This window comes from Pyrus communis, chromosome 4 (genome assembly GCF_963583255.1).
Source record: "Pyrus communis chromosome 4, drPyrComm1.1, whole genome shotgun sequence".
NCBI lineage: Eukaryota > Viridiplantae > Streptophyta > Magnoliopsida > Rosales > Rosaceae > Pyrus > Pyrus communis.
Window position 1 is genome coordinate 13808558 of NC_084806.1, and position 26214 is coordinate 13834771.

At 37.4% G+C, this 26214-nt stretch overlaps 3 protein-coding genes, 1 long non-coding RNA gene and 1 pseudogene across 6 annotated transcripts; 2 read left to right on the forward strand and 3 right to left on the reverse strand.

Moving 5' to 3' along the window:
• Positions 1 to 616: 616 nt before the first annotated feature.
• Positions 617 to 3696, reverse strand: LOC137732114 (DNA-directed RNA polymerase V subunit 7-like). 2 transcript variants are annotated; one of them, XM_068471408.1, is made up of 2 exons: positions 3497 to 3696; positions 617 to 1348 (listed from the first exon to the last, which is right to left on the reverse strand). In XM_068471408.1, the coding sequence occupies exon 2, from the start codon at positions 1330 to 1332 to the stop codon at positions 802 to 804; it is 531 nt and encodes a 176-aa protein (XP_068327509.1). In that variant the 5' UTR covers positions 1333 to 1348; positions 3497 to 3696; the 3' UTR covers positions 617 to 801. The 2 variants fall into 2 exon arrangements, with proteins under 2 accessions (XP_068327509.1, XP_068327510.1); XM_068471409.1 differs by lacking the exon at positions 3497 to 3696 and adding an exon at positions 2575 to 2616.
• An 808-nt stretch (positions 3697 to 4504) lies between these two features.
• LOC137732460 (DNA-directed RNA polymerase V subunit 7-like) lies at positions 4505 to 6452 on the reverse strand (annotated as a pseudogene).
• A 1272-nt stretch (positions 6453 to 7724) lies between these two features.
• On the forward strand, positions 7725 to 11030 carry LOC137732724 (uncharacterized). Its single transcript, XM_068472010.1, has 2 exons — positions 7725 to 7807; positions 10667 to 11030. Exons 1-2 carry the CDS (start codon positions 7725 to 7727, stop codon positions 11028 to 11030), a joined length of 447 nt encoding a protein of 148 aa, XP_068328111.1.
• Positions 11031 to 11119: 89 nt separating this feature from the next.
• LOC137731488 (CRM-domain containing factor CFM3A, chloroplastic/mitochondrial) lies at positions 11120 to 16583 on the forward strand. Of its 2 annotated transcripts, XM_068470607.1 has the most exons (8): positions 11120 to 12163; positions 12594 to 13086; positions 13157 to 13287; positions 14375 to 14725; positions 14867 to 15023; positions 15103 to 15395; positions 15644 to 15703; positions 15819 to 16583. In XM_068470607.1, exons 1-8 carry the CDS (start codon positions 11285 to 11287, stop codon positions 15954 to 15956), a joined length of 2502 nt encoding a protein of 833 aa, XP_068326708.1. In that variant the 5' UTR covers positions 11120 to 11284; the 3' UTR covers positions 15957 to 16583. The 2 variants fall into 2 exon arrangements, with proteins under 2 accessions (XP_068326708.1, XP_068326709.1); XM_068470608.1 differs by lacking the exons at positions 15644 to 15703; positions 15819 to 16583 and having other exon boundaries at positions 15107 to 15310.
• Positions 16584 to 24240: 7657 nt separating this feature from the next.
• LOC137730732 (uncharacterized) lies at positions 24241 to 25658 on the reverse strand. The gene is made up of 3 exons (XR_011068209.1): positions 25538 to 25658; positions 25363 to 25436; positions 24241 to 24432 (listed from the first exon to the last, which is right to left on the reverse strand). It is a non-coding gene; the product is annotated as an uncharacterized lncRNA (long non-coding RNA).
• Positions 25659 to 26214: the final 556 nt, after the last annotated feature.

The following is a 26214-nucleotide window of genomic DNA, read 5'->3' on the forward strand; positions in this document are numbered from 1 at the left end:
GTCAAATTTGACTTGGTATGGTTGAGCAGTCAATCTAGAACACCTACGTTGGTTGGCCAATCCTTTGCATTAGGAGGCTCTCAAATTCGCACTACGACCAATCCTTTGCATTAATAGTGATGATGTTCCGCTGCAGGTGGAAGCTCTTGCGACCAGAGAGGGGGCAGCTAAGGGGGATTCCAAAACTTTACCATAGAGGGTGATTCATTCTGAATCGCATCAGTTTTACGGGAGCAGTCTACCAATCTGTCCTTGGTGTGACACATTGTGGAAAACACCAAGGTTTTTCCGACTCAGGTAGCTGGAGCTATTTCTGCCCACACACGCCGCCAAACGAATGGTATTTGCTCGTCATCTTGCCCAGCAGGCTCTCCATGGGGATGGTGCTTGTTCCTCGTTTGAGGAACCCCTGACATTGTTGTTGATTTGTTGCTAGAAGAGAGTACAAGTTAAGTGAGCCGTTTCAAAGCTCCCTGTGCTTTTTTGTGTTGCTACTCTTCTCTTGAATGAAAACAGCCAATAGACGTCACAGATAGGTTGCGATCGCCATTGGCTCGGATGGAAACACTCGGTCGCAACAAATTCAGTTCATCAAGGTTTCAAGGAAACAATTTAGAGAGTAAGCAAAAAGCTAAATTGATGATTTGTAAAGTGCATACAGAAAAACAAAAGGATATTAACACAGCAAAGACAGACTAATAAGGTCAGCAACAGCAGCCAACATTGCTAAAAGTTGTACATTTCTAAATCATCATTAGAAAGGAACAACACTTGTCCAATTTGCTTACCAAGGAAACCAATCTAAGAAACTGGTCCTAGATAATCTACATGCAAGCCAACCAAAGCCTGAAATTCCCTTTGTGCCTCAAGCCACTTAGTCCCGATGACGATGAAGCGTACGGTGGTGCCTTTCTCAATTTTTGACATCTTCCTGTTCATGAATACAGGATTCTCCCCAGGCACATAATCGTAATCCGGCATTTTCATCTTCGAGAGATACATGTTTTCAACTGGGCCGCAACTGAGGAAAACTCCATGCTTCAGAACTTTGTGAACTACACCCTCTGCGATCTCTCCCCTGAAAAGCTTGAAGGTAACAGCGCTAAAAACAACTGGAAACAGAACATCCCCAGTCTGCTGCCTCACTTTGCCCTCTCCTACACTCTCCAGAGTTGTGAGAGCAAGATAGTAGCCCAGATCTTTGGTTGCCTTTCTTGATGCAAAGTCCTCCAGCAGGCGGACAACAATCGACTTTTGGAGCATCAGACCCTTCATATCCAAGCTCTCAGCAGGGATTACAACATTCCAGGGCAACTGTACTTTCAGAAACATGGCTGCTAATTCCAACCTGTCATAAACCAAAGAAAGAAACAGCAACCAAATTCTACATTAGCTCCGATCCCTAAATTCTTCTCACACACTGTCCTTGTCATGTGTATGTTAATCATTAGCGTGCAGTCAATATTCTATAAATGTAAAAAATCATGAGCTGAAAGAAGATTGTTCACGAAGGGCATAAACTGCAAGTAACAACCTGCTAGAAGGTGATTGCCCCGAGGACAAATAATTAGGCAGGAGACCAGTTTCTAAACCACTCCATATTACCAAAATATCTCTGGATGATTCATTATTATTTAAAACCTAGAACAAAGTTTCCAAATCAGTTTTCTAGCTTTAATTAAGAGAAGGCTTAATTACATATACATGCATGAGTGTCGAAATCACAACTGCAAAAACCTAGAAAGCTTTGGAAGACATGTAAAGAGCAACCAAACAATGAACCAAGTGAATCCTGCTCTCCTGCCAGAGCACAATGACAACTAAATCACAACTGTTCCAAGACCGCTCAGATGGCTACAAAGGATTATAGAAATAACAAACTAGATACTGACAATGTCAGCTTTTCAGATACCCAAATTTTCTCTCCTGCTCCCAAAACTCACACTGGGCCCTTCACGCATGCTCTCCCTTCGCCATCTTCATTGAAACTACTTTTCTCACATTTCATTCTCACTATTGTCTTCCCAAACCTTTTCCCTTTTCTGAAGAAGCGGGATACTCAGATATGAGGAAAATAAATACTTTGTGAGCAAAACCAGCTCAACTATAGGCCATACTTTGTTCGTGACAGCAGTGAATCTACCTACTAGAACTCTTTCCCGTGGTTCTACACATGCCTCAAAGACTCAATGTTCAGTTGACTCTATCACTTGACTTCTCTCTATAAAATCATAGGATTCAATCCCCCTTACCATATGCATATCATCACATGACCACTGCAACTGAATTATTAATTATTATACATACCACAAAAAAGAATCTCTCTCTATAGAGTAAATAGACAGAAAAAAGGTAAAGTTACAGAAGCTGATAGAGAATGCTCTCCCAGTTCCTCAACCCTCATCTCACTCCCCTTTTTAATTCATCATTCATTACTATCAATAAAGACCTACCAAGAAAAGAAAACCTGAAATACGACATATTGTCAATCCTTATCTCATGTCATGAATGGCATATATATTTTAGATTTTAAGATCAGAGCAGAGGTGTAAGAAAACAATCGAGCGTACAGACCTCTAAAGTAGACACACTGATCTTGTCTGCACATTCATTTCTGCATCAGACTACTACAGAGCTCTGCATGACGGTAAGCAATGCCTCAAGAATTGGCCGCACAACCTACCTCATTCAGAGTTTTGGGCAATAGAAATCTCCAATCCGGGCCAATCCTTGCCCGTTTTGTCCACAAAAATATATAACATACTAACTTGTTAAGTATAATTATTAAGTTTTTCACTTTTCATTTTATTTTATATTGTTTAAAGTGTATTAACTTATCAAGTTTGTTAATGTAAACTATTTCTATATTACGTATATATAGCAGTTTCCTTTATAAGGAAATATCTTTAAGAAAAGGGTGGAGGGGAGGGCACAGGAACACCCACATTCCCGAAGGTGAGAATGAGAGCAAAAAATGGAGATTATAAATCAAAGCAAGGACGGGAAGGGTCGGAAAATTTACTCCTTACCCACCCGGCCATCACTGGCTGCAGTTTAGTTGTGGAAAACTAAGGTACATTCCTGCTGCTAAGTGAGCGGAACTCCTGCACTGATACAAAGACATACCTATCACTATTAAATCAGGCCTAAACCCTAAACCCTAACCCCCATTTTCCCATTCCCTCAAATGATCTTCTATCTCAATCTCTAACGCAAAGAGGTCCTGAAACCACAAATTAGATGTTCAATCTATTCGAATGTTCTCCAAACCTCTCCATTTCATTTCAGTACCAGACCCACAAAATCCCATCGCTCAAGGACTCACTGTGAAGTCAAATTTCACAAAACTACAAACCCAAATCCATTTTCTCAACATATGTGAAACCCAATTACTCTAATAATCCAAGCACAAAAATGCATATACATTGATATATAAATATACATACACACACATATATGGACACAGATTAGGGTTTGCAAAAGCTAAAGCACATACCTTTTCCTCCAGCTGAGCAGACTGCGTGACTGGCGAGTGGCTTGGGAGAAGAGGACTCTTCACACTTTCCTTGGTTCTTGTTTGTTTTGGAATGCGTTATGTGTCACTCCAATTCAACCCGTTACCGTGGAAAACCGTTCAAATGGTGCGAATTTGGGGAGAAAATTTGGACATCTTTTAGGTACGGAGAAACTCATAAATGATATTCGGTTATGATCTTGAATATATGACTATAAAGGTTTTTGAACCGTCTTTTTCTCCTGATCCGTCTCAATAATATTTATTATATAAATAATATAATAGGGTTGTTACGTGATAACATTTTTTTACATAACTTTTATCAAAAGTTTTTTTAGAGTTTATTCTGTAATATATTTTAATGATTTAAACGGTCTATCTTAAATTCTTTGTATTTGTTTAATTTTTTGCAATGACGATGTATGAATGATGTTCTAAAACGTATACGGTTTAGATCGTTAAATTATATCATGGACATGAAATTTCCGTTCCCAAACTAAAAGGTTGTCATCCCTAGCCACGAAATCTTTCAAATACAAGGTATTCAAGTGGGCACTTCACGTGTTATAATATATATGAAGGGACACAAAAAATTATATTATTTTCTTCATTTATATTATGATATGTAGAATACCGCTTGATACCTAGCACTTAAAAAAAAATCTCTCTACCTTGAACTACAATTGCCACCTGTTTCCATTGCCCCCGGCCACATATATAATTGACTCCACTTCCATATTTTTTTAGAAAATATTCCACTTCTTATATATTTTATAAATTCGGATTTAGGTGCGAGTTCGTTTGGATTGACTTGTATTGGGATTTTGAACAACTTTTTCTTAATTTACAGAGATGGAAGTTTAAATTTGAGTGCAGAAGTGCAAATAAATTCAAATGCATTTTAACATCCCAAAGTTTTATGCAAAACTTCAAATGAAAACGTCGCTAAGAGAGCTGTTATTACCAATCCAGAAAGTCATTCTACGGTCCATGCGTGTACTATTCTTCTTATGTTTATAAAGAATACGTAGTAAATGATTTTGGTAATCTCATGTCCACAACAAAGAAAATTCAGATTTATTTCCCACAAGTTAATTTACAACGAGGAAAGAAACCTTCATCTGATTTGAAGAATTACAAATCCAGTCCATCAGGACCTGGTAATGTAAGGGGACCAAGCGAATCGCCCTCTAAACTGGCAAGCATCACAAACTCCTTCCTTATATCGTCCCTAATCTCTATCCACCTGACTCCAAGCACCTTGAAGCGAATTACAACATCGTTATCTATCTTTGAAAGGTCGTCGTTCAAGTAGACTGGATTTTCGCCAGCAACATAGCGGAAGTTTGGCATTTTCCGAGCGGAGAGAAAAACATATTTAACAGGTCCACATCTCAAGAAAACCCCAAGCCTGTATATGTGATGAACGACTCCTTCCAAGATCTCTCCCTTGCAAGGTAGGAACATGCGACAATTGAATACTACAGGGAAGAAGACGTCTCCTGAGTTGTCTACAACTTCTCCCTTTCCTATCCTCTTTAGGCCAGTGACTGCAAGAAAGTATCCTAGGTCCTTGTCTGCCTTCTCCCTTAACAAATCCTCCAAAAGCTGTGTGACAACGGACCTTGTAGAAACAAGTCTGTCTCGGTCTAGATTTTCGGCAAGGACAGCCACTTCCCTGAGCAATTCCGCTTCATAAAACATGGCCAAATCTACTTGGAAAATTTACCTAAAGAAACAAGGTTATAAACAGAGGTTTGACATATCAATCAACCAGCTTCTTAGGAAACGTATAAAAAGAAAACAAGGGCCTGAGAGGAAAATGAGAAGCAAGAATGAATAACAGGCTCGGAAAACATCTCTAATCATAGAAGCGTTGGACGATGGGGAGCTAATCTATCAGGCATTGATTAGTGGTATGATGTAAAGAACCAATACAACAATGTGCAGCGCCATTCCAAACAATTATGCGTTACAGAATCACCAGCACCATTAGCATACTTGAAACCATACGCAATAAGAAATTAGAATTTCAAATCGCTCGAACAAGAGGCAGAGAGAGACAGAGAGAAATAAGTAAACATGCATTCAAGAAATCGTATCATTCGTTCACAAAGGATCAAACAAGTCATACGTCCGGTGTAATCTGACCCGTACAAAACACCACTAAATCAATTATTAAGAGATACATCTCTTCCTCTTTGTGCACTACTCAGTGTGTTAGATATTACTTCTCAAAATCCCCTTCAATTGTTTTTGAAATCGAAGTTAGTATAGTTATATAAGGGCAATTGAAACAATACATATAATTTCTCTTATTAATTCACCATTTAGCGTAATGGGCTAGAGCAGTGTGCTCCCTCTACACACCTAAGTTCACATAGCAGGACTCAACAGAGGCCATTTTGCCGATCAAATAAATTAATCAAGTATTTTGTCTAACAAACAATACATCAACCAAATACAGCAAATTCAATCTTTATCTATGAAATAAAGAAATTTTACTCAAAACCCAGATACAAAAAAATCTCCGAAAAAAACTTGAAGCATCCGAATTGAAGATTGCAGAATCGAAATTCAAAGGCCATGGGACAAAAAAAACAAATCTGATTAAACTGAAATTTGGAAGATATAACAAAGAGGGCTTCAGAGAACGAACCTGGTAACGATTTGGAGGAAAAGAAAACCCCGATTGAGAAAACTTTCTGGGTTCTGGAAGAGATCTGCTGGGAAGGACACGCAAGTTGAATGAGTGAGGGAGGGTTTTCTCTTTTTTCGGGGGATTTCTGGTTCTTTTTACTCTTTTCCGCCTCACGTTGATCCTTTCAATTTCGCCCATTCTGGTTATGGATTAGTAAACGAATCATTATTAGTGCATTTCAAAAATTTGGCTAACTTTGGGATGAAAAAATGTTTGAGTGCACTTATAGTGGAGCGATCTAAGGAATTTATAATCAACTCTTTATATAATGAGCCGCTTAGGAATACTTTAATTGGTTAATGTAACGCTTATATTAGAGAAAACCGGCTTATACATTTGACATTTAATTTATTTACGTAAAACTTATTAAAGTTCGGATATAATCAGTTAACAGTTTGATCGTTACAATTTATTCACTTTAAACTTTAAGACAACTGAGATAAAATCAATTGATAATTTGTCATTTACAGTTTATTCACTTGAAAGTTGCCACTTACAATCAAGATAAGACCAGTTCAATAGTTTAGCACTTGTAATCTCCTCATACTTTTTCACACATCATGTGTTATTCAAGAAGCATAATCCATCATCACTTATTCGTTGCAAGTAAATTGTTATGTTATTAATAATTCTCCCTTCTTCTTTCTTTTCTTCCTTCATATCCCATTACATATTTTGTAAAATTGTTTCTTATTAGTAACACATCATTTAGTTTGCAAAGTTAATTTAAAATTTTGATCTCTCTAACACTTATAATAACAAAGAGGTATGTGCTACTAAAAAAAAGAGTAATGCTAGGCAGCTAAATTTGTAGACAAAATTTTAGAAACTAAAGGACAAAGAAGTTAATAAGTAGTTTATTACTTAATCGTTGATAAACGTGCTCATTTTTATTAATGACGCATCATTTAGTTTGCAAAATTTCTCTCTAAATTTAGTCTCTCTAGTATTACGCAAAAATATAATAGAAAAATAGGAGGGCATAAAAATTTTCACTTGGCTTTTTACTCATGAAAAACTTCATACTAGGATGAGACTGAGTAAATTCATTCAAAATATTAACAAATTGTGCCCTATGTGTGGTAATGAGGATGAGATGCAAAATCACCTTTTTCTTAATTGCGAGCATGCTAAAGAAATATGGAATGTGAAAACCCGTCCCTAAAAATTATGGTTTTTATAATTTTAATATGTATTACGGAATTGCCCTATGGGCAAAGTGTGATTTTTCGAGGACGTATGTGATTCTCGTATATTTTGTCACGTTTCTTGACATATTCGGATAGAGCTCGATCTTATGGACGCGTAGGCACAAGTAGAAGTGAAATTGGAGTTATGGTTAAAGTTTTGTTGAGTTGCGAACCCGAGAAGTACTTTTGTATTGGTTACTATTTATATTTTTTATAATCTTTATATTAATATCTTTTAGTTATTTTAAAGTGGGAAAAGAAAGAAGAAGAGAAACAACAACAAAAAAAAAAAAAAAAAAAAAAAAAGGAAGGTTGCCTGATGGCGGTGAAGGAGAGGAAAGGAAAAAAGTACTCCCAGGAACCCGGAGAAAGAGTGGCTGAATGGGGAGTGGAGAGAGGAAGGTGAGTGACCAACCAGAAGAGGGAAATAGGAAGGGAAAGGAGGGAGAGGGATACACCGAATCCTTCTACTCGGTCTTTCCATTTCTGGCTGACCGGGCGGCACCATTGATTTCGATGCATTTTCCGGTGGTTCTCCGGCAAATTAGGACCCCTCATCACTTGGAATCATCCTAGAATTCATCCTTCTACCTATTCCACCCCTAATTGGAGAGAATTTGGCCTTGAAATTGGGTAATCTGCACTGTGGGTGCCATGGGAACCCTTGCCCGTGACCTACCAATTGTGAAACCATCTCCTTCAATTACCACTACCAAAACACTTCCCTAGAACCCATGAGCAAAGCCCAAGCAATCGTGGAGGCGTCGGAGCAAGTTTGGAGGTCGAATTGAATCACACCAATTCTAGGGTTCCGGCGGTTCGTCGGTAATTTCAGGTGTTTTCCGGCCAAATTGGCCTTGGCCGCAGGTATAAAGTTTGCTTTACTCTTTGAGATCTTCATTTCTGTAAATTTTGATAATTTCTAGAAATAGTTGAGTTTTCCGACGAGTTGGGGTGACCGACCGCCACCTGTGGCAGCGCACACCCAGGAAGCTGACATTGTGTTTTTATGAAAACTTGTTATTCTAATTATGCTTTTGAGACCTAATTGATGTGGTTTGAACATTAATATGATTGTAGTATATGTTGGATTAAATGAATATATTCGGTTTTGGTTTGAATTCTGGATATGTGAACTACGAATAGCTTGATCCCTATTTAGGGTACGTAGGCAGTCTAACTAGACATTAGATGCAGCCATACAATATTTGAGACAAAAGCCTTGTGTTGGGAAATTAAGCTGTGAATGAATTGGTGAAAATGTGAGTTTTAACTTTATGATTTGTTGGTTAAATGTGGTCATAAAACAGTATGTGAGGAATAGAGAAATTGAAGTAAGGAATCGTAAGTATTGATAGTTAGTTAAGCTAGTGTTTAGTGGGGCTTGTCACCGATAATTATTCTCGAAAATAAATAGTTCGGGAGTAGGGCGTTATAGATTGTGCATTTTACGCCACATTATATGTACATACATATATATATACATATATATATATATATATTTAAAAGCACTACGATACGGTTAAGTTTTGGATTGCATCATGACATATCCATAGGTATATTACTGCGCATAATTATTGTGAATGCTTTGAAGTATGAAGGTGAACGCAGGACGCACAGGTAAGTTCAGGTGAATATATGTTGTGAAATGTGAGATGCATGGTTATGATTACATTTTATTTGAAATGATTGAGTTATGGTATGACTATATTTATGTTTTAAGAAACTCCAATACTATCGTCCAAGTTGCAATGATAGGCAACTCCGACATTGTCGTACAGGTTGCTTGTGAGTCGTATAGGTCACTATAAGCGACTCTAACTTACGTGCTAGCATTGATTGATGAGATATGGGTAAGTCGTACAGGTCACTATAGGTGACTCCGGTGACTCCAACTTACGTGCTAGCATTGATTGATGAGATATGGGTGAGTTGTACAGGTCACTATAGGTGACTCCAACTTACGTGCTAGCATGGATTATTAAACACCTAATTATTTATATTGCTGATTAGATGCTGTATCATGGTATACTTCTGGATTTACTGATAGTATACAATTGATTTCATCCTTATACGTAGTATGATTTTCTGGGAAATTATACAAGTTTTACGACGATGGGTTATTACTTTTGATAAGTGAATGGTTTTTGAAAAGCTTTGTTTTCGCCCACTCACATTTTCTATTTTGCACCCCTCCAGGTTCTAGTAGTAAAGTTTCCGTATCAACAAGGATTCGTGGTACTTTCCAATGCAGGTGGCTTCTTATGATGGTATAATCGTTATCTTACCTTCTTGTACTCTATTTATGCTCTGTATCACGTGTGTATGGGTCCATACCCGTTCATCATGCACTCGTGTATTTAGGCACTTCTAGGTTTAAATTTATTCATAATTTACACATTATCACACTTTATAGTTTCGTCACCTTCCAGGTGTCGCCCAACACACCTTGATTCGGAGTCTAGTGGACATTCCGGGTCGAGGTGTGTCACAGCTTTGATACCAAGGGGCTCGAGCCTAGATGTGACAATTTGGTATTAGAGCCAATCCCTGACTGGTAGTGTGCCGACAAAGACGTCGGACCCCTAAGGGGGATGGATTATAAGATCCCACATCTCCCAGAGGAGTGGATCCTGTAAGCCTTATATGTATATTCCTATCTCTACCTAGCATGAGGCTTTTTGGGAACTCATTGGCTTTCGGTTCCATCGGAACTTCGAAGTTAACCGAGTTCGGGCGAGAGCATTCCCAGGATGGGTGACTCACTGGGAAGTTCTCATGTAAATTCCCAGAAACAAAACCGTGAGGATGTGGTAGGGGCCCAAAGCGGATAATATCATGCTACGGTGGAGTCGATCCTGGGATGTGGTAGGGGGCTCAGGCCGGGATGTGACATGGAAGCTTTCTTAGGTAAGTCTTTGGAAGAATAATTGGACTCAGTTTAATAATGTGTTAGATTTGATTGAAATAATTGACAATGCTGAATGCAATGATTTGAATGATCTTAGTGAAGCTCTTCTGAAGTGTTGGCAAACGTGGAATGATAGAAATAATATTAGAAGTATGAATCCTAGTCCTACTAGGGGTATCTCCGTTGCCACAAGTGTAATCATTTTTTAAGGTTAATTGTAAGAATATCTCTAAGAGTGATCCTTGGTACTAACACCCCATTTGTTGGCGTCCTTCACCGCATGGTTATGTGAAATTAAACTTTGATGGGTGTGTTAGTTTGGATTGTTCTGCAACTGCTTTTGTTCTCAGAAATGAGGAGGGGCAACTTGTTGGTACTGGGGCGTTGAACTTAGATAATCTCACCATTTTAGTTGCGGAGACTGTTGCTTTACAGGAAGGGCTTTTGTTGGCCAGACATAAAGGTGTGAAGATGCTGATGGTGGAAGGGGATTCTAGGCTAGTCATCCAGGTGGTGCAAGATGTTTGGATGCTGCATCTTAAACCTATCATAGCATATATAAAATGGTTGGCTTCTGGGTTTCAGCACATCAGTTGGAAACATATTTATAGGGAGGCTAATTTCATGGTGGACGCATTAGCTCATTTGGGCCTCAGTGTGCAACCCTCATTTTTAGGATTATTGTCTTCCGTTTTCGGCTACGAAGGCCTTTAATTTTAATTGTATTAGAAACAGTTGTATTAGGGGTTTTAAGCTTTAATAAATTTCTTCTACATAAAAAATAAATAAAAAAATAAGTGCAGCCGCTTAGATATTTGCTCCCCGCCATGGATAATAACAAGCTAGCAACATAGCCACAGAATACACGAGGAAGAAGTTAACAGTGTTTGTTCTCCCATCAGTTGAACCTCATAAAACCTCACCAAGCCTCTGATAAAATTGATGCCCCTCCGTCTCTTCAATCCGCGATGACTCTCGTGCCCAGTCGTCAACTTTACCCTACGAGCTTGTTCGACTCGTTCCAGAGCTCCTTGTCGAAATTCAATGGTGCCCATGTCCAGTTCTTCAGGTATGGCTCTTCAATTCCTTTCAAGAACCACACTTTCTATGCCACCCACTACATTATCAGCTCTCCCTTAAACCCTGACCAAAACCCAGTGAGGAAATCGAATTTTGTTGGGAGAAATCGACCCGTTTATCAGTATAAACCCAAGAGAAATTTGTGTAGTAGTAGTTGGATTAATAAATGGAATGAATCCCAAAAGCATAATCGACCAAAACCGCCTCGGGCTGTGTTGGATTATCAGAGTAGTGAAAGTGGGAATGGTTCAGGAAATGGCGGTGGTAGTACAATGGAGAAGATAGTGGAGAAATTGAAGAAGTTCGGGTACGTTGATGATAGTAATGACACTAAAGGGGAAGTAAGGGAGAGAGTGATTGAGAAGGGTTCAGTGGAGGATATATTTTATGTTGAGGAAGGAATTCTGCCAAATTCGAGAGGTGGGTTCTCGGCTGATTCACCATTGGGGGTAGAGAATGTGTTTGGAAGTGATGGGAAGGTAAGGTTTCCATGGGAAAAGCCTGCAGAGGAAGAGAAGCAAGAGGAGGGTTCGGTGAGGAGGAAGAGTAGGACTTCAGTAGCGGAATTGACTCTTCCGGAGTCTGAGTTGAGGAGGCTGAGGAATTTGACATTTCAGAAGAAGCACAAGACTAGGATTGGAGGTGCTGGTGTTACCCAAGCTGTAGTGGACATGATCCACGAGAGATGGAAGACTTCGGAGATTGTGAGATTGAAAGTTGAAGGTCCACCAGCTCTTAACATGAAGAGAATGCATGAGATATTGGAGGTTTGTTTGTTATGACTTTTGTTACAAGTTTGTGTGTTAGTTTTGTTTCTCATCTTTTTATTAAACTCATCCACTCAGTGTTTTTCATTTGATATCAAGTGAAAGGATATGTAAGTATAAAACACAGAAAATATATATTCCGCAAAACAAAAAATTGAGCTAGAGTTAGAAGCTCAAGGATTTTTCTTCGCTTTTGATCTACAAACTGAACATGAATACATAAAGTTGTACCTGCACCTCAAAGGTTTCCTTTGGTCTTTCCATTCAGTATTTATCTTTTGCAATGAAATCTGTCATTAAGAACAAAATAAAATCGAAAGCAAAACAAAAAGAGAAAGTTTTTAAAAGTTTTTAGAATAGCATGTTTAAGGATGACGTGGTTGTTCGCATCTAATATATTGATTTTGTTTTGTTTTCTTGTTATTATCAGCGGAAAACTGGTGGTTTGGTGGTTTGGAGGTCGGGTACATCTCTTTCTTTATACAGAGGTGTGAGCTATGAGGTTCCTTCAGTGCAGCTAAACAAGCGGATATACAAGAAAAATGACAGCTCTTCGGCATCTTTACCAACTGTTGCTGATAAATCTGTGGGAAACTTTGTTGAGATTGCTTCTTATAGTAATGTAAATACACCCCAAGAAAAGCTGGAGAATACTTTCTTGGAGAAGAAAGACAAAGAACAATTGCCAGAAGTGAAGTATGAAGATGAAGTAGACGAACTTTTAGATAGTTTAGGCCCCAGATTCAAAGATTGGCCTGGATGTGATCCATTACCTGTAGATGCAGATATGCTTCCAGGGATAGTTCCTGGTTACGAACCACCCTTCAGAGTACTTCCGTATGGTGTGCGATCTTCCCTTGGTTTACAAGAGGCAACATCTTTGAGAAGGCTGGCGAGGGTTCTTCCACCACATTTTGCTTTAGGTATGCAATTTCATGTGTTGCACATAAGTGACAAGATGCTGATTTGATAATGTTTAAACTTTGTCCATAGGTCGAAGCAGACAGCTCCAGGGTCTAGCAGTGGCCATGGCTAAATTATGGGAACGAAGTTTGATTGCAAAGATTGCACTGAAACGTGGTGTCCAGCTGACTACTAGTGAGCGAATGGCTGAAGACATCAAGGTAATAGAACTCAGTCAATTTATGTCTCATTAGGTGGTATTATTTGTCAAGCAGCACCTTGCCACACACTTTTGTTGCAGTCAACCAACTCAAAATTGGTGTGCTGAGTTAAGTCTGGGTGAATACTATTCTTACAATTTTAGTTATTAAGTCTAGCAATCAGTATCTATCATGTGAAAAGTTAGTAGACAAATGGGAACCAGAATACAATGTTCTTGACAACATGTATTGATAGTGTTGGCCAACTTGCCACTTACAAAAAGAGAAACAAGATTATAAAGAGAGAAACAAGATTGGCCAGGTTCGAGCTTTTTCTAGAGATTGTTTTTTAGAAATATGAAAGTGAGTTGAATCGCTGACAGAGGTTTTACATCAGACAGGGACTGGTTCACTAACTATGTTTGGATGAGGGAATTTAAAGTTCCACAGTCTGCATTACAAAAGTGAGATAGAGGAACTTGAAAATGACTCAATGCAATACATTGAGAGAAGGTGTCATTTTGAAAGTTCCTTGTTTAGTGTCTTTGTAGTGCATTTGTATTATTTTAGTTGTAGCTTGGTAGTGCTTAAGTAGTTCATTGGTGATGTCCATGTAGTGCTGTTTTAACAATGAAGTCTAAATTTATTTTTGCCGAACTTCTCATTAAGTGAAATGCAATGCTTTCATCTTCATCCTTCCAAAGATATTATTCTTACTGCTATGAAGTCAATGTTCTTCTCATTTTCTATTTTGTAAGAATTAACCTGATAAATTCCTAAACATGAAGTTACAATTCTATGTGCTGTTTTCTTATGAAATGCTTTATATATGCCCCAAAGAAAGTAGTTTTCTTTGTCTTCCTAAATTCCTTTGTTTCGTTGTTCATCATTTTATCTAGATTGTAAGTCTAGATGATTTGGAATCTGAATGACATATCTGTAGAAAGGTTTGTTATTGTACAATAAAATTATAGATCAAAGCAGTTTACGACTTATAACATGCATGGCTTGGTAACATGGAATATTAAAGGCCAATATACTTCATTATTTTACATCTGAGTTCATATTTCATATTTACATACAATCAAATCTTATTTATTTTCGGCAGAGATTGACTGGGGGTGTGCTGCTATCTCGAAACAAGGACTTCTTGGTCTTCTATAGGGGGAAGAATTTTTTGTCTCCAGATGTCACTGAAGCGTTACTGGAAAGGGAGAGATTAGCGAAATCCCTTCAAGATGAAGAGGAGCAGGCAAGGTTAAGAGCTTCAGCCATGGTCATGCCAAATGTTGAACAAGCTCAACACTTTGGTACCGCGGGTACACTTGGGGAGACTTTGGATGCAGATGCTAAGTGGGGAAAGAGGATGGATAATCATCATAAGAAAAAAGTGATGCAAGAAGCAGACATATTAAGGCATGCCAATCTGGTCAGAAAGCTTGAACGAAAGCTTGCCTTTGTAAGTTCCCGGAAACTTTGGATTGCAAATATAAGAAACATTTTGTAGTTTCAGTCTTAAGTCTGAATACTTACTTTGACCTCATACCCTTCCAATGCTAGAATTTCCCTTCATTTGAACATTTGAAATTTTGCCTGTCAGGCTGAAAGAAAGTTAATGAAAGCTGAACAAGCCTTATCTAAGGTAGAGGAGTGTTTGAAACCATCTATGCAGCAAGCTGACCCAGACAGCATTACTGATGAAGAGAGGTTTATGTTTCGTAAGCTTGGTTTACGGATGAAAGCTTTCTTACTTCTTGGTATAACAATTCTCCCTTTACCGTTTTATCTTGACTGCGATTTTATTATAGTATACTTATGGAAAATTGATTTCTTCAGGTAGACGTGGAGTGTTTGATGGTACAGTGGAGAACATGCATTTACACTGGAAATACCGGGAATTGGTCAAGATAATGGTGAATGCTAAAAGTTTTGAGCAGGTAAAAAAAATTGCATTAGCACTTGAAGCTGAGAGTGGAGGTGTCTTGGTTTCAGTGGATAAAGTTTCCAAAAAGTTTGCCATAATTGTGTACCGGGGAAAGGACTATCACCGACCTTCTACATTGAGGCCAAAGAATCTCTTGACAAAAAGGAAAGCATTGGCACGCTCTATTGAGATTCAACGGCAGGAGGTACCACTCTAAATTTGAATGCTAATTGTTCAACCCTCCTAGTTTTATCTGATAGTTAACAACACATGCATTTAAGAATTCACTCCAGCAAGTGTAGCTTTGTAAAGGTTGCCAATAAGTACTTAATGCTTGGTTTGTGCGGTTCGATCTGTTTAACCCCGTTCATCTTTTCCATTAAAACACACTAAACTTATTTAATTTTGTGAACAATAATGTTCCTAACTTATTTTTTTTCCTCTGTGGAACAGGCTCTTCTAAAACATATTTCAGTGGTGCAGAGTAAAGTGGACACACTTAGATCCGAAATAGTATGCCCCTAACACTTTCACTTATTGCTTTTACAAGTCTAACTATTTCACTTGGCATGCGAAATATAAAAATATCATTCTTTTGTTCTAAGTGGCTCATGTTTCACAATGATAGGAACAAATGGATGCTGTGAAAGAGCGTGGAGATGAAGTATTGTACAACAAATTAGATTCTTCATATCCGACTGATGATGATGATGATTCCGAGGCTAGTATTTGCTTAATCTTCTATGTTTACTCTCTTTGTGGTTAAACTGTAGTTAAACCAACTGTTCTGACATCTTAATCCTTTTGTTATCCTTTTGAAGGAAGAAGATGTTTATCTTGAAACATATAGCACAGAAAATGATGGTGAAGATGAAGGCAATTACTCAACTCACGATCCTCACCTGGAATCCATTTTTCCTTATAATATCCAGAATGAGGATTCTCAAACGGAATTGGAAGTTCCTTGACAACATTTGTATGCTGTGCCAGAGGGTTCGCTAGATGATGATTAGCAAGATGAAGATAACTCCCTACAATGATGGAATCAACTGAACATAAACCAATGGTACGGCAGCGTTCAGAAATTGTCACTATGGTTGCTTGTCACATTGTACAGATAATTTGGGCAGGCTGACATCTACTTAACTCTAAGTTAGTTTTATGGTACAAGTTTCTGTCACGAATCACGATCTCCCATGTCTTTTAGTTCTTGAACTAGAAATAGCTCATACAGCAGGATAAGTCGTCTTAAATTGTGTGAGGAGTTAGATATAGCCGGTTTTTAGGGCATATTGATGTTTTCAGGTCCCAAACTTGTATAACAGTTTTGCTGGAGAAGCCTTCTATGTAAATGAATATGATTCTTAAGTCACAGTGGATATTTCATCGCCTATTCTAGTCTACAACTTCACTGATTTCAATATTTGATGGTGATATATGTATTTGGTTTCATATAGATTGGGAAAATTCCATTTTAAATGCTGTGTTTTTATTTTTTTGTCAAACGATAGATTTTGTTAGATTAACTACTGGCGGATTTAAACCTACGCCGTCATACAACAATTTTTGCATTTTCAAAGCTATGTTGATAGCTAGCTTATTTTTTTTTATTTTTTTTTATTTTTTTTTATGTTGGTCGTTAAACAAGGTTTGCTATTTTCCAATGGAAGCAATATTGAGGGAAGGGAAGTCGAACTCTGGAACTTGACTGTATAGACGGATGCTCCTGATTAACTGAGCCATAAGCGTTTGTGGGTGTCAATGAGATTACGCATATATTTAGTAAAGAAATTTCTGAGTTACTGCATGCAGGAAATATTCAAACATGGTGTTCATCTATTATTCAAATTCTAGAACTAATCAACTCAACACATTAATTAATAGTCCTCGTTCATTTCACTTGATTACTAGAAATCCCCGACTATTACGAGTCTAATCCATTGATTTGTTTCAACAAAAATTAATTAAATTCATTGGAAACTGACCAGATAACCTGCACGTATGTAATTCCCAAACCCTAAATCCCAATGCACTTTAGTTTTCGATCATGTTTTTAATGCTCCCAATTAGTATGAGAGCGTTTACAATATCTCACCAGCACACACGCAGGAAAGCACTGCGGAGTCGGCTCGCTTCTTTGGAGGAAACTAGAAAACCCTCAAGCCTAGTTCAAGAATAAGCATGTGGAAAGTCAACAAGTATAACAACACGTGCCGATTCATCTGTTACTTCTTCAAAAGCAAAAATATCTCATATCATCTCTTCTCCATGTCTTTTTCTTTGTCCTTGTTACGGTCTGCAAAATAAGGAGAATGAGAACAATTAGCCAAAACCCGAAATAAAACTTCCAATCTAAGACCGATTGCTTAGAACTTTGATTGTTTACCTTGTCTTTTACCTCTTTCGGTAGACCTCTTCGCTCAGAGACTTGGGGGACTCCTACTATATAGGGTTTGTATCACACTTGACCAAGCCCAAAACTACAAGTAAGCTTCAAATGGAAATGATACATTACCTTGTGCGTCAACATCAGCTAAAGATACCATTCCTGGATGGAGGAAAAGTATTTCCAGAGAAGAGGCCACAGCTACCTATGGGGCAGAAACAAGTGAAAATGTTATCATGCTTTGGTACTTGGAAGTTTCGTGATTACCCAATGGCTTGGATCTTGTAAGTCCCCAACCGAGAAGCTTCCCTTACTCAGGAACTTAGGGGAGCACTGTTTGTACCATACTTGACCAATCCCGAAACTATTGAGCACTGATCAACAGTATACCTTCAAGGACCCACAAGAGTTTCCCTCCAACCAGGAGACTAATCACAACGTGACACGTGTCGAGATTAGAGGCCAATCACAACGCAACATGTGTCGAGATCAGAGGCCAATCACAGCACGACACATATCAATGTTAGAACAAAGCTAGAAACTCTCTTCTATAAAAATGGATCATTCTCCCACAATAATCCCTAATGTCATTTGTATAAACTATTCACTAGAACTCACTAAATGAGAGCTTGAACCTATGTATTTGTGTAAACCCTTCACAATTAATGAGAACTCCTCTACTCCGTGGACGTAGCCAATCTGGGTGAACCACGTACATCTTGTGTTTGCTTCCCTATCTCTATCTTGTTACATACTTATCTACACTGGTGACCGGAGCAATCTAGCAAAGGTTGACTTAACACTTTTTGTTGTACCAAAGTCCTCACTGATTTTGCGCATCAACATGCTTCTTGCTCATTTTCCTTGGATTTTTTGTTTTGAGTTGCAAGAGTAAAGAGAACACTAAAATCTCAGGTTAAATGGATATTGGGTTTTGGTGGTTGAAAATATGATTTTTTTTCTGCTTAAGCTTCTTGCTCATTTTTCCGGGATTTTTGTTTTTCAGTTGCAAGGGTAAAGAGAATAGTAAAATCTTAGAAATCGGTATCGGCATTTGTATTAATGCATTTCCATTTTCGTTGGTTTGCAGGATAGGTGCATTGAGTCCTAAAAATATTTGCGTGAACTTCATAAATTTTTCTGAGGCTCCGAACGTTGATGGGTAAGTGTTTTTGAGCTAAGTTCAATTTTTAATTTGATTCTCTACTGTTAGCATAGATTGTCATCATTTCTTCCATTTTGCTGTGAATTATTTCCGAATTTTGTTGTACTGTTAGGTCAGGTTTTGGGGGTTTCTTTTTGTTGTATGCATGAAAAATGATTGATTTACATTCAACATCATGATTTTCCTTGATGTTAAGAGAAACCCATGCATACATAGCCAACTGCCTTGAAGCATGAATTGAAAAAAATATAATGTACATGATTGTTATTCCACTGCTTAATTTGTTCCAAGTCACCACAAATTTCTTTGCATTATGGTTGTTAGGACAATAGATTAGGTTCCAAGATAAATTTCCGAAGTTCTACTAGCTTAGGTGTAAATTATTTTTCAGAAATCGAGCATGCAAAATTTTTATGCATGTTTTGAAATTGGTTGTAGGAAGTGGGCTTCCAAGTCTTAACAATAGTGGACCCTATGAAATCCGGGTAACCAAATGGGGATAACTTTATACTTCAAAAACGCATATTTTACACCCACACCTACACATGCACATATATTCTGTCAAGAATCAGATTTGATTGGCACGGATGAAGATGAACAATAAGAGGCTAGCTAGGAGCTGAGTAAATTGCATCGATTATCATGTTGTAATTGGATGTGTCTATACATGTTTGCTTGTTTTATTTATTCCATAGGTCTTGGTAGAAAATAAAGACTGCAAACAAAAGAACTACCAATGTTTTTGGAACTTCTAAGATAATCCTAAATCCCAAAGGACACTGAGTGTGGTCAATCATCAGCACAACTGTTTTTATTTTATTTTATTTTTTTTTTGTGGGGGGAGGGGGGTGTGTGGGTGTTAGGGTTGGGGAGGGATAGTGGTTCTCCTAGATTACTGTGTTATGGTTGTTAAATTGACACGTTCTTAGATTATTGGATTATTGTTATTTACCTTCTGTCTGAATTTAGCATGTTTTAGAGTTGCTAATGGATTTACTATGTTTCAGCCAAAATTAATGTTGAGGGCAGTCAATTGAACTACAGAAAAAGAAAAAAAAATAGAGAGGTGTAGAGATTTATATGTGGTTCCTATTGTAGCTAGCCGAGTGATATGGATCTTATTTGGTTTAATAGTCTAATGGAATAGTTGGGGAATTCTGCATTATCTAATCTTTCCACCTTTATATGTATTTGCTTAACATATTGCAAATATTCTGAAATTCCGGGTGTTTGAACCGTGACAAATTGGTATTGGTTTTTGAATTCCCCATTCAAAATACATAGCAATTTCAGCTACCGTTTGTCAAGCAGATGCATAGCTAATAATGAACATCTGTTTACTCTCATACTAAACCTTTCACAATCCTCAAATACATGGCTAATTCAATTAAACACACATTTGATTGCTGCAATATATTCCTTGGGAGTAAGCATTGTTCGATTTTAATCGCAAATGGTAGCTGAAATTATCTTATTTATTACCACTATTGATTTGGATTTGTGATACATAATGTTTAAATCATTTGATCGTTAGTTAGTTAAATTTAATATTGTTGGTTTGCTTGTGATCGAATTGATCCAATCTCAAAAAGTGTGGCATGTGAGGTGATAACAGACTAATAGAGGAGAATGAGTTGATACATCTGTGTTTGATTTACAAATTTTGGCAAATTGTAGCCATTTTTATTTTTTTTTGTTTCCTAGTGATATATATCCGTCTTCATAACCAAATAGCGATACCTTCGAGTTTCTAGAAGTTTTAATGTGTTTCGTGTCCTAACGTCCACACAAGTTCTCACTAAGATCTTTTGGTTTCTGGCTAATTTAGTTTTTCGCCATTGACTTGTAGGGTTAAAGGGTTTAGGGTTTAGAGTACTTGCTATTAATTCTGTCAACTTTAATACTAGAGTAGAACTATAGAAATATCTGGTGAAAGCAATGAAGAAATCACTATGATTGATCTGCAAAGAGGCTCTAATATATTACAAGAGACAAGCTAGAGATAGAAGTTTACACTTCCTTTCGAAGACAACTCCAAAACTAACTCAACTTAATAAGTAACAATCTAATTATTTCTTAGCCAAAACTAAGCCGAAAATTGTCAATCCCATAACTGACCTAGAAAATTAAGCTATCACCCTTAGACCTCAAAATTCAAGTAACCTCATGATTTTAATATTGCTTCTCCTGTTTTATATAATTATTGTTCTATGAATTGTATTCTTCAGTTAAATAATGATTAATTAGAATGTCTAGGAAAACAACTTAGGCATTGCAGTGCTTGAAATGATAATATAAATTCAATCTGGCCATTAGCCAGTCAGAGAACCTAATTTGGGAAGTAGGTTTTAAAGCTTCAATAGTATCGTTGTGTGTAATCTTTTGTGCTTTGCCTACCGGGAATCTAACAACCAAAGGCTTACTTATGTTTCTCAAATGGTTTTTAACTGTATGTTTCGTTTCTTTACTATTTTTAGATGATATAAATGATCAGTTCCGTGATGCTGTTAAGAAACGAATTTTGTGATGATGTTAAGAATAAAGGATCTAATATATTTAATTTGTTGTCTACAGAAAACCAAGGAACTTGATAGCATAGATTTACTAAGTCAGTTACCTGCTTTGCGATAGCTTCTCTCCCTTCTTGGTTGCCAGGTGCGGATCCATGCATTGTACTTATATTTTTGTAATTTAATTATCCTCTTTGAAATTTCTGTCAAGATATCCATTTTCCTGCATTTTAAAGCTGAAAAGTGTAGTTTTTGGAGTGAACACAATGGAACAATCGAATCAACTTTCGTTTTCCAAAGACCGGCTCCAACTTTGTTGATGAATTTCGTTCTCAATTTTAATTGGTTATCTACTTGAATCCATTTTTCTAATCCTAATTAGTTCATGAATTAGCGCTCTTTCATGTTTAAATATGCTAAATACCTTAGATTTGAAATTCTGTGTGTTGAATATCAAGATAGATAAACTTTTCTCTAAAACACTATCTGTCCATTTGTGCATTTATTTCTAACTTTCTGTTATTCCTTTTGTTGTTCCTCCTTTCTTCTGATATGTAGCTTTCTTCATTTATCTGTTAGAAATTGGAAAAATTGAAGTTAATGTGAACAAATGACAATTGGCTTTGTTAAAGGATAGATTGCATTGAAATGTGGTTGTCATTTCAAATTTCAAAGGATAGATTGGCTTTGTTAAAGGATAGATTGCAAATTTCAAAAATTTGGATCGTTGGAAGAAGAAGTTGGTTCCTTGATGTTTTGAGGTATATAATTATGGACCATCACTTTTTTTCAAAGCCTAATTAGTTATGTACCCTTTTTTTTTTTTTTATATTCATGAAGCTTTCATGCTTGGATTTTAAATATATGATTCATTTTTGTTCGTTTTAACTTATATTGGAACTGAGTTTCTTTTTATTTTATGTGCATATATCTTATCTGTCCATTTATGTCAAGGTCGAGTAACTAAGCATGTATTTGGTGGTTTGAGCTTAGAATGGAACTAGACTTCTTTCTATTTTTTGCATGTATCTGTATGTGTCTATTTATGTAAAGCTTGAGAAAATTGAGTAGTCGGTGTATTTGTTCCAAACGCCATTCAAATTGGATGATTGGTTTATTTGTTCTAAACCCCATTAGAATTGTATTTGCTTGGATGGGCTGTTAGTATAGGGATAATTAGATTAGGAATTTTGTTTTGGCATTTTGTGATTGGGATCTAATTACAGGTTTTGTGTTGCACATCTCCATGTTTTAGTTTTTGTCATGTTTGTGTAGTTAGTTTGGGATCTAATTGTCCAGTGGTTGGACGGTCTTTTTTTCTTTTTTTTTTCCCTTTTAATTTTGTATGTGTGATTCTGTTAGGGTTGAAGGTCCATTGCTATCTCTGTTATTCTGGTTTAGGCCAGTGTTCTTGCTTTTTATTGAATGTTGTTAAGCATTTTATCTCTGTGATTCTGTTATTGGTTGGTTGGTGTTTTAATTGGGTTTTAAAATATGTTGTTCATAACTGCACTTTCTCAACAAATAAGAAATTTTTTTTTTAACCCACATTTTAGAAAATGAGTCGCTTTTTAACAATGCATGAATGCATCTTAGATGTTCAGAAAAATTCGTGGGTATTTACATTCAAGTCGCAAGATGCACTAACTCATCTCAGCAAAAATTTCCCTTTATCTTGCAAAGGCCATAGTTCCCTCTAAAAATTTGTTATGCAATGACAATCAACAAAAGCGAAGGACAATCCTTAAAAATTGTTGGTTTGTATCTATCGCAACTTGATTTTTCTCATGGGCAACTATATGTTGCAGTGTCCAAAGTCACCTCAAAAACGGGTCTAAAAATTATTATTGCTCATGATTCCGACGTGTCTTACGATTATACAAAAAACATAGTTTATAAAGATGTTTTAAAACATTTACATGAAGGTATAAGTTTGCATTGTTATTTTGTCCTTTTGTTTTTTTTCTAAACATGACTCCACCGCTACTTTGATAAATTAGCTTATTATGTTTTCAATTTAATTTGACTCTCAATTTTTTTTCTATCTAGATCGATGGAGATGATGCCACTTCATTGTCTGAGGCCACACCAGCCAGTAAACAAGCTCCAAATCAGGGTTTGTAGGATGTGGATCCAAAAAACCATCGGAGATGATCCTCAGCCACAGAGTTTCGATTGTGTGTTTGTTGATAAATAGGCGAGAACTAGTCATAGTGCCTGCGCGTTGCTGCGGGTGTTATAAGTGTATAAAACATGTAAAAAGTTGGACATTAAACTACAAAATAAGGAGCAAAATTAGTGTCTTCAATATCTAAGTCTCTGCCAAAATGATCTTGGATCTTCAACTCATGCTGTAAACCTGGGTACTAAAACAATGTAAATTATTGAAACAATGACAATAAATAATGTCACCTGAATTTGATCTAGGTTTGATCTAGATTCGAACTACATGCTGATGATCTGAATGAAGGAAGGAAATGGTAACAGTAGAAATTGGTTTGAATTTCTGATGTCATGTGTCAGTGGGTTTTAATTTTTTAGACCACTATGCCTATTATATTTGTAGTAAGGAATGAACATTCACATATAACAAAAGGTTCAGGTTTTATCAAGAATTTTAACACAGTTAACTATCTATGCAGAGCTTTTAAATTAGTTTCCAAAAAGAAAAGTAACGCCTCGTTTCGAATCTTATTATCTAAATCTTGGCCTCAAGCAATTTTATAGTGATCCCCGGCAAAAGAAACCGGCAAGCAAAGAAAAAAGAACAAACGATGAGCAATAAAACTCACAGACCATAATACACAAAATTCCCTATAACGTAAATTGATAAAGCATTTTACCCAATCCAATTGAATTCCTGACCACAACACATAAGATAAACTAATAAACCATTTTATCAAAATAACCATTTAATTTTAAACATTTAAAACCGAAGAGAACCAAACGCGCATATTTGGAAAAAAATGGAGTGTTTTGAGTATCTAAATGACACACCCCGTCCCGAAGGAGGGCATGCTGGCCGTCACGTGAGAGTGACGTAACCATTTGCACAGTTCGGAAGCTTTAAAAATATACAACTTCTAAAATGAAACACCCGAAGGTGAGTCCTTATTTGGTCCATTCTGTCAGAACACCGTTGAATTTCCTCGTAGTCACCACACCTTTGCAATTCTTGAACCTGGAGGGGCGCAAAACAAAATTGAGTGGGTCAGCAAAACGAACGTATTTAAAACCTTTTTTTCTCTTTTGCATATACTAACCCCTCGCCGTAAAACAAGTATAGTTTCCCAGAAAATAACATATATACGTATGTATAGATATGCCAGTCATGCTCAAAGATATATCATTCATGCTTATAAATATGCCATTCATGCTCGAGAATATGCCATTCATGCTTGAGAATATGCCACATTAGAATCTCATAATAAATGTAAATGCTCAAGCATAATTCACATCAATAACATATAATCTGGCAGCCGGGAGTCACCTAACGTGACATGTACCGCTGCATATAGAGCTCCAATCTCAACTCAACATCTGAATCTGCACACGAGTCGGAACCACCTAATGTAGTCTGTCCGACAGGACTGGGTGTAATATATACGCTCTAGTGCTACGATCACGTGAAGACTGTGCGAATAATCGCGGGTCACCTACGAGTCGGAACCACCTAATGTAGTCTGTCCGACAAGGCTTGCACCTAACTTGGATCCAAGGCGAGCGTGTGGTGCTGGTGAACATCACGTGAAGGACTATGCCCTGGCCCTGGGCGGGAGCACTAACACCGGGGGTGCAGATTATGAGCTCTCTAAACATCTCAAACTACTATTGCATACAAACATGAATACCACTTACCTGGCACTTACCTGTGCGTCCACAACACCAAATACACATATATAAATGTATGCCGTTATTAATGCATGTGATGATAGTATTTCAAATGTAGCTTACCTGGGCCTCCTCAGCACCATGCAACAGTATGCATAATTATGGTAATGCACATATTAAAATATGATGCATATATGACAGGATGTTTAATTCGTATTTCTTTTAAAATACGTCAAGCATACGTATATATATATATACTGAAAAATAACTGCCCACTCACTGATCACATCGACGTCTCGTAGGTCCCTGAGCCTCCCCTAGATTGGTTACATTCTTCTTTTGTATAATTTTCACCTATACAAACAGTAACCAAATTGACATTATTTAACGCACATACACCAAACATTCGTCCATAACTTTCTCATACGTTGCTCAATTTGGGTGTATGAATATACCACGGTGATCTACACGACGTCACGAACGCGTGACAATTTTCAGAACTCAATTTGGAGCTCTCACGCGCCCCCACGCGCCCTGTTCACGCGCTGCCCACGCGCGCGTCTTCTTCCTCGCGTCGCCGGACTGGTTTCGCCGGAGATGGTGTTTTGCCGGAATTTCTGGGTAAATTTCAAAGTGTCATAACTTCTTCATTTCTTAACCATTTTTGACGTAATATATATCAAAATGAAGGTATTGACGAGACGAACACATCCATACCTTCCTCGACCCCTAACTCGCCGTGGATTCGCCGGAAAAAGCCCCGAAAGCTCCGGCCAAACTTTGAACTTGTCATTCTCCGTGTTCCTATGTCCATTTTTCACGTAATTTATACCAAAATGAAGCCCTAATCATAATCTACCACGTTGGACTAGTTTTAGGGCCTAAAAACAACGGAATCAAACTTTTCCAAAAATACGAAAATTCGGCCAAACTTACAGTTCGTGATCCCGACGTCCAAATCCTTCAAACGAAGCACTCCGAGCTTCCTTAGGACCTCACCAAACTTCCTACAAGCTTCAAAATCCCAAAAAACATTAATCTTTACGTGTGCATGAACAGTGCACACGCACAGTGAAATTGAAATCCATGTTTTCCGAAGTGAAACTCACCTGAAATTGGTACCATCGTGTTC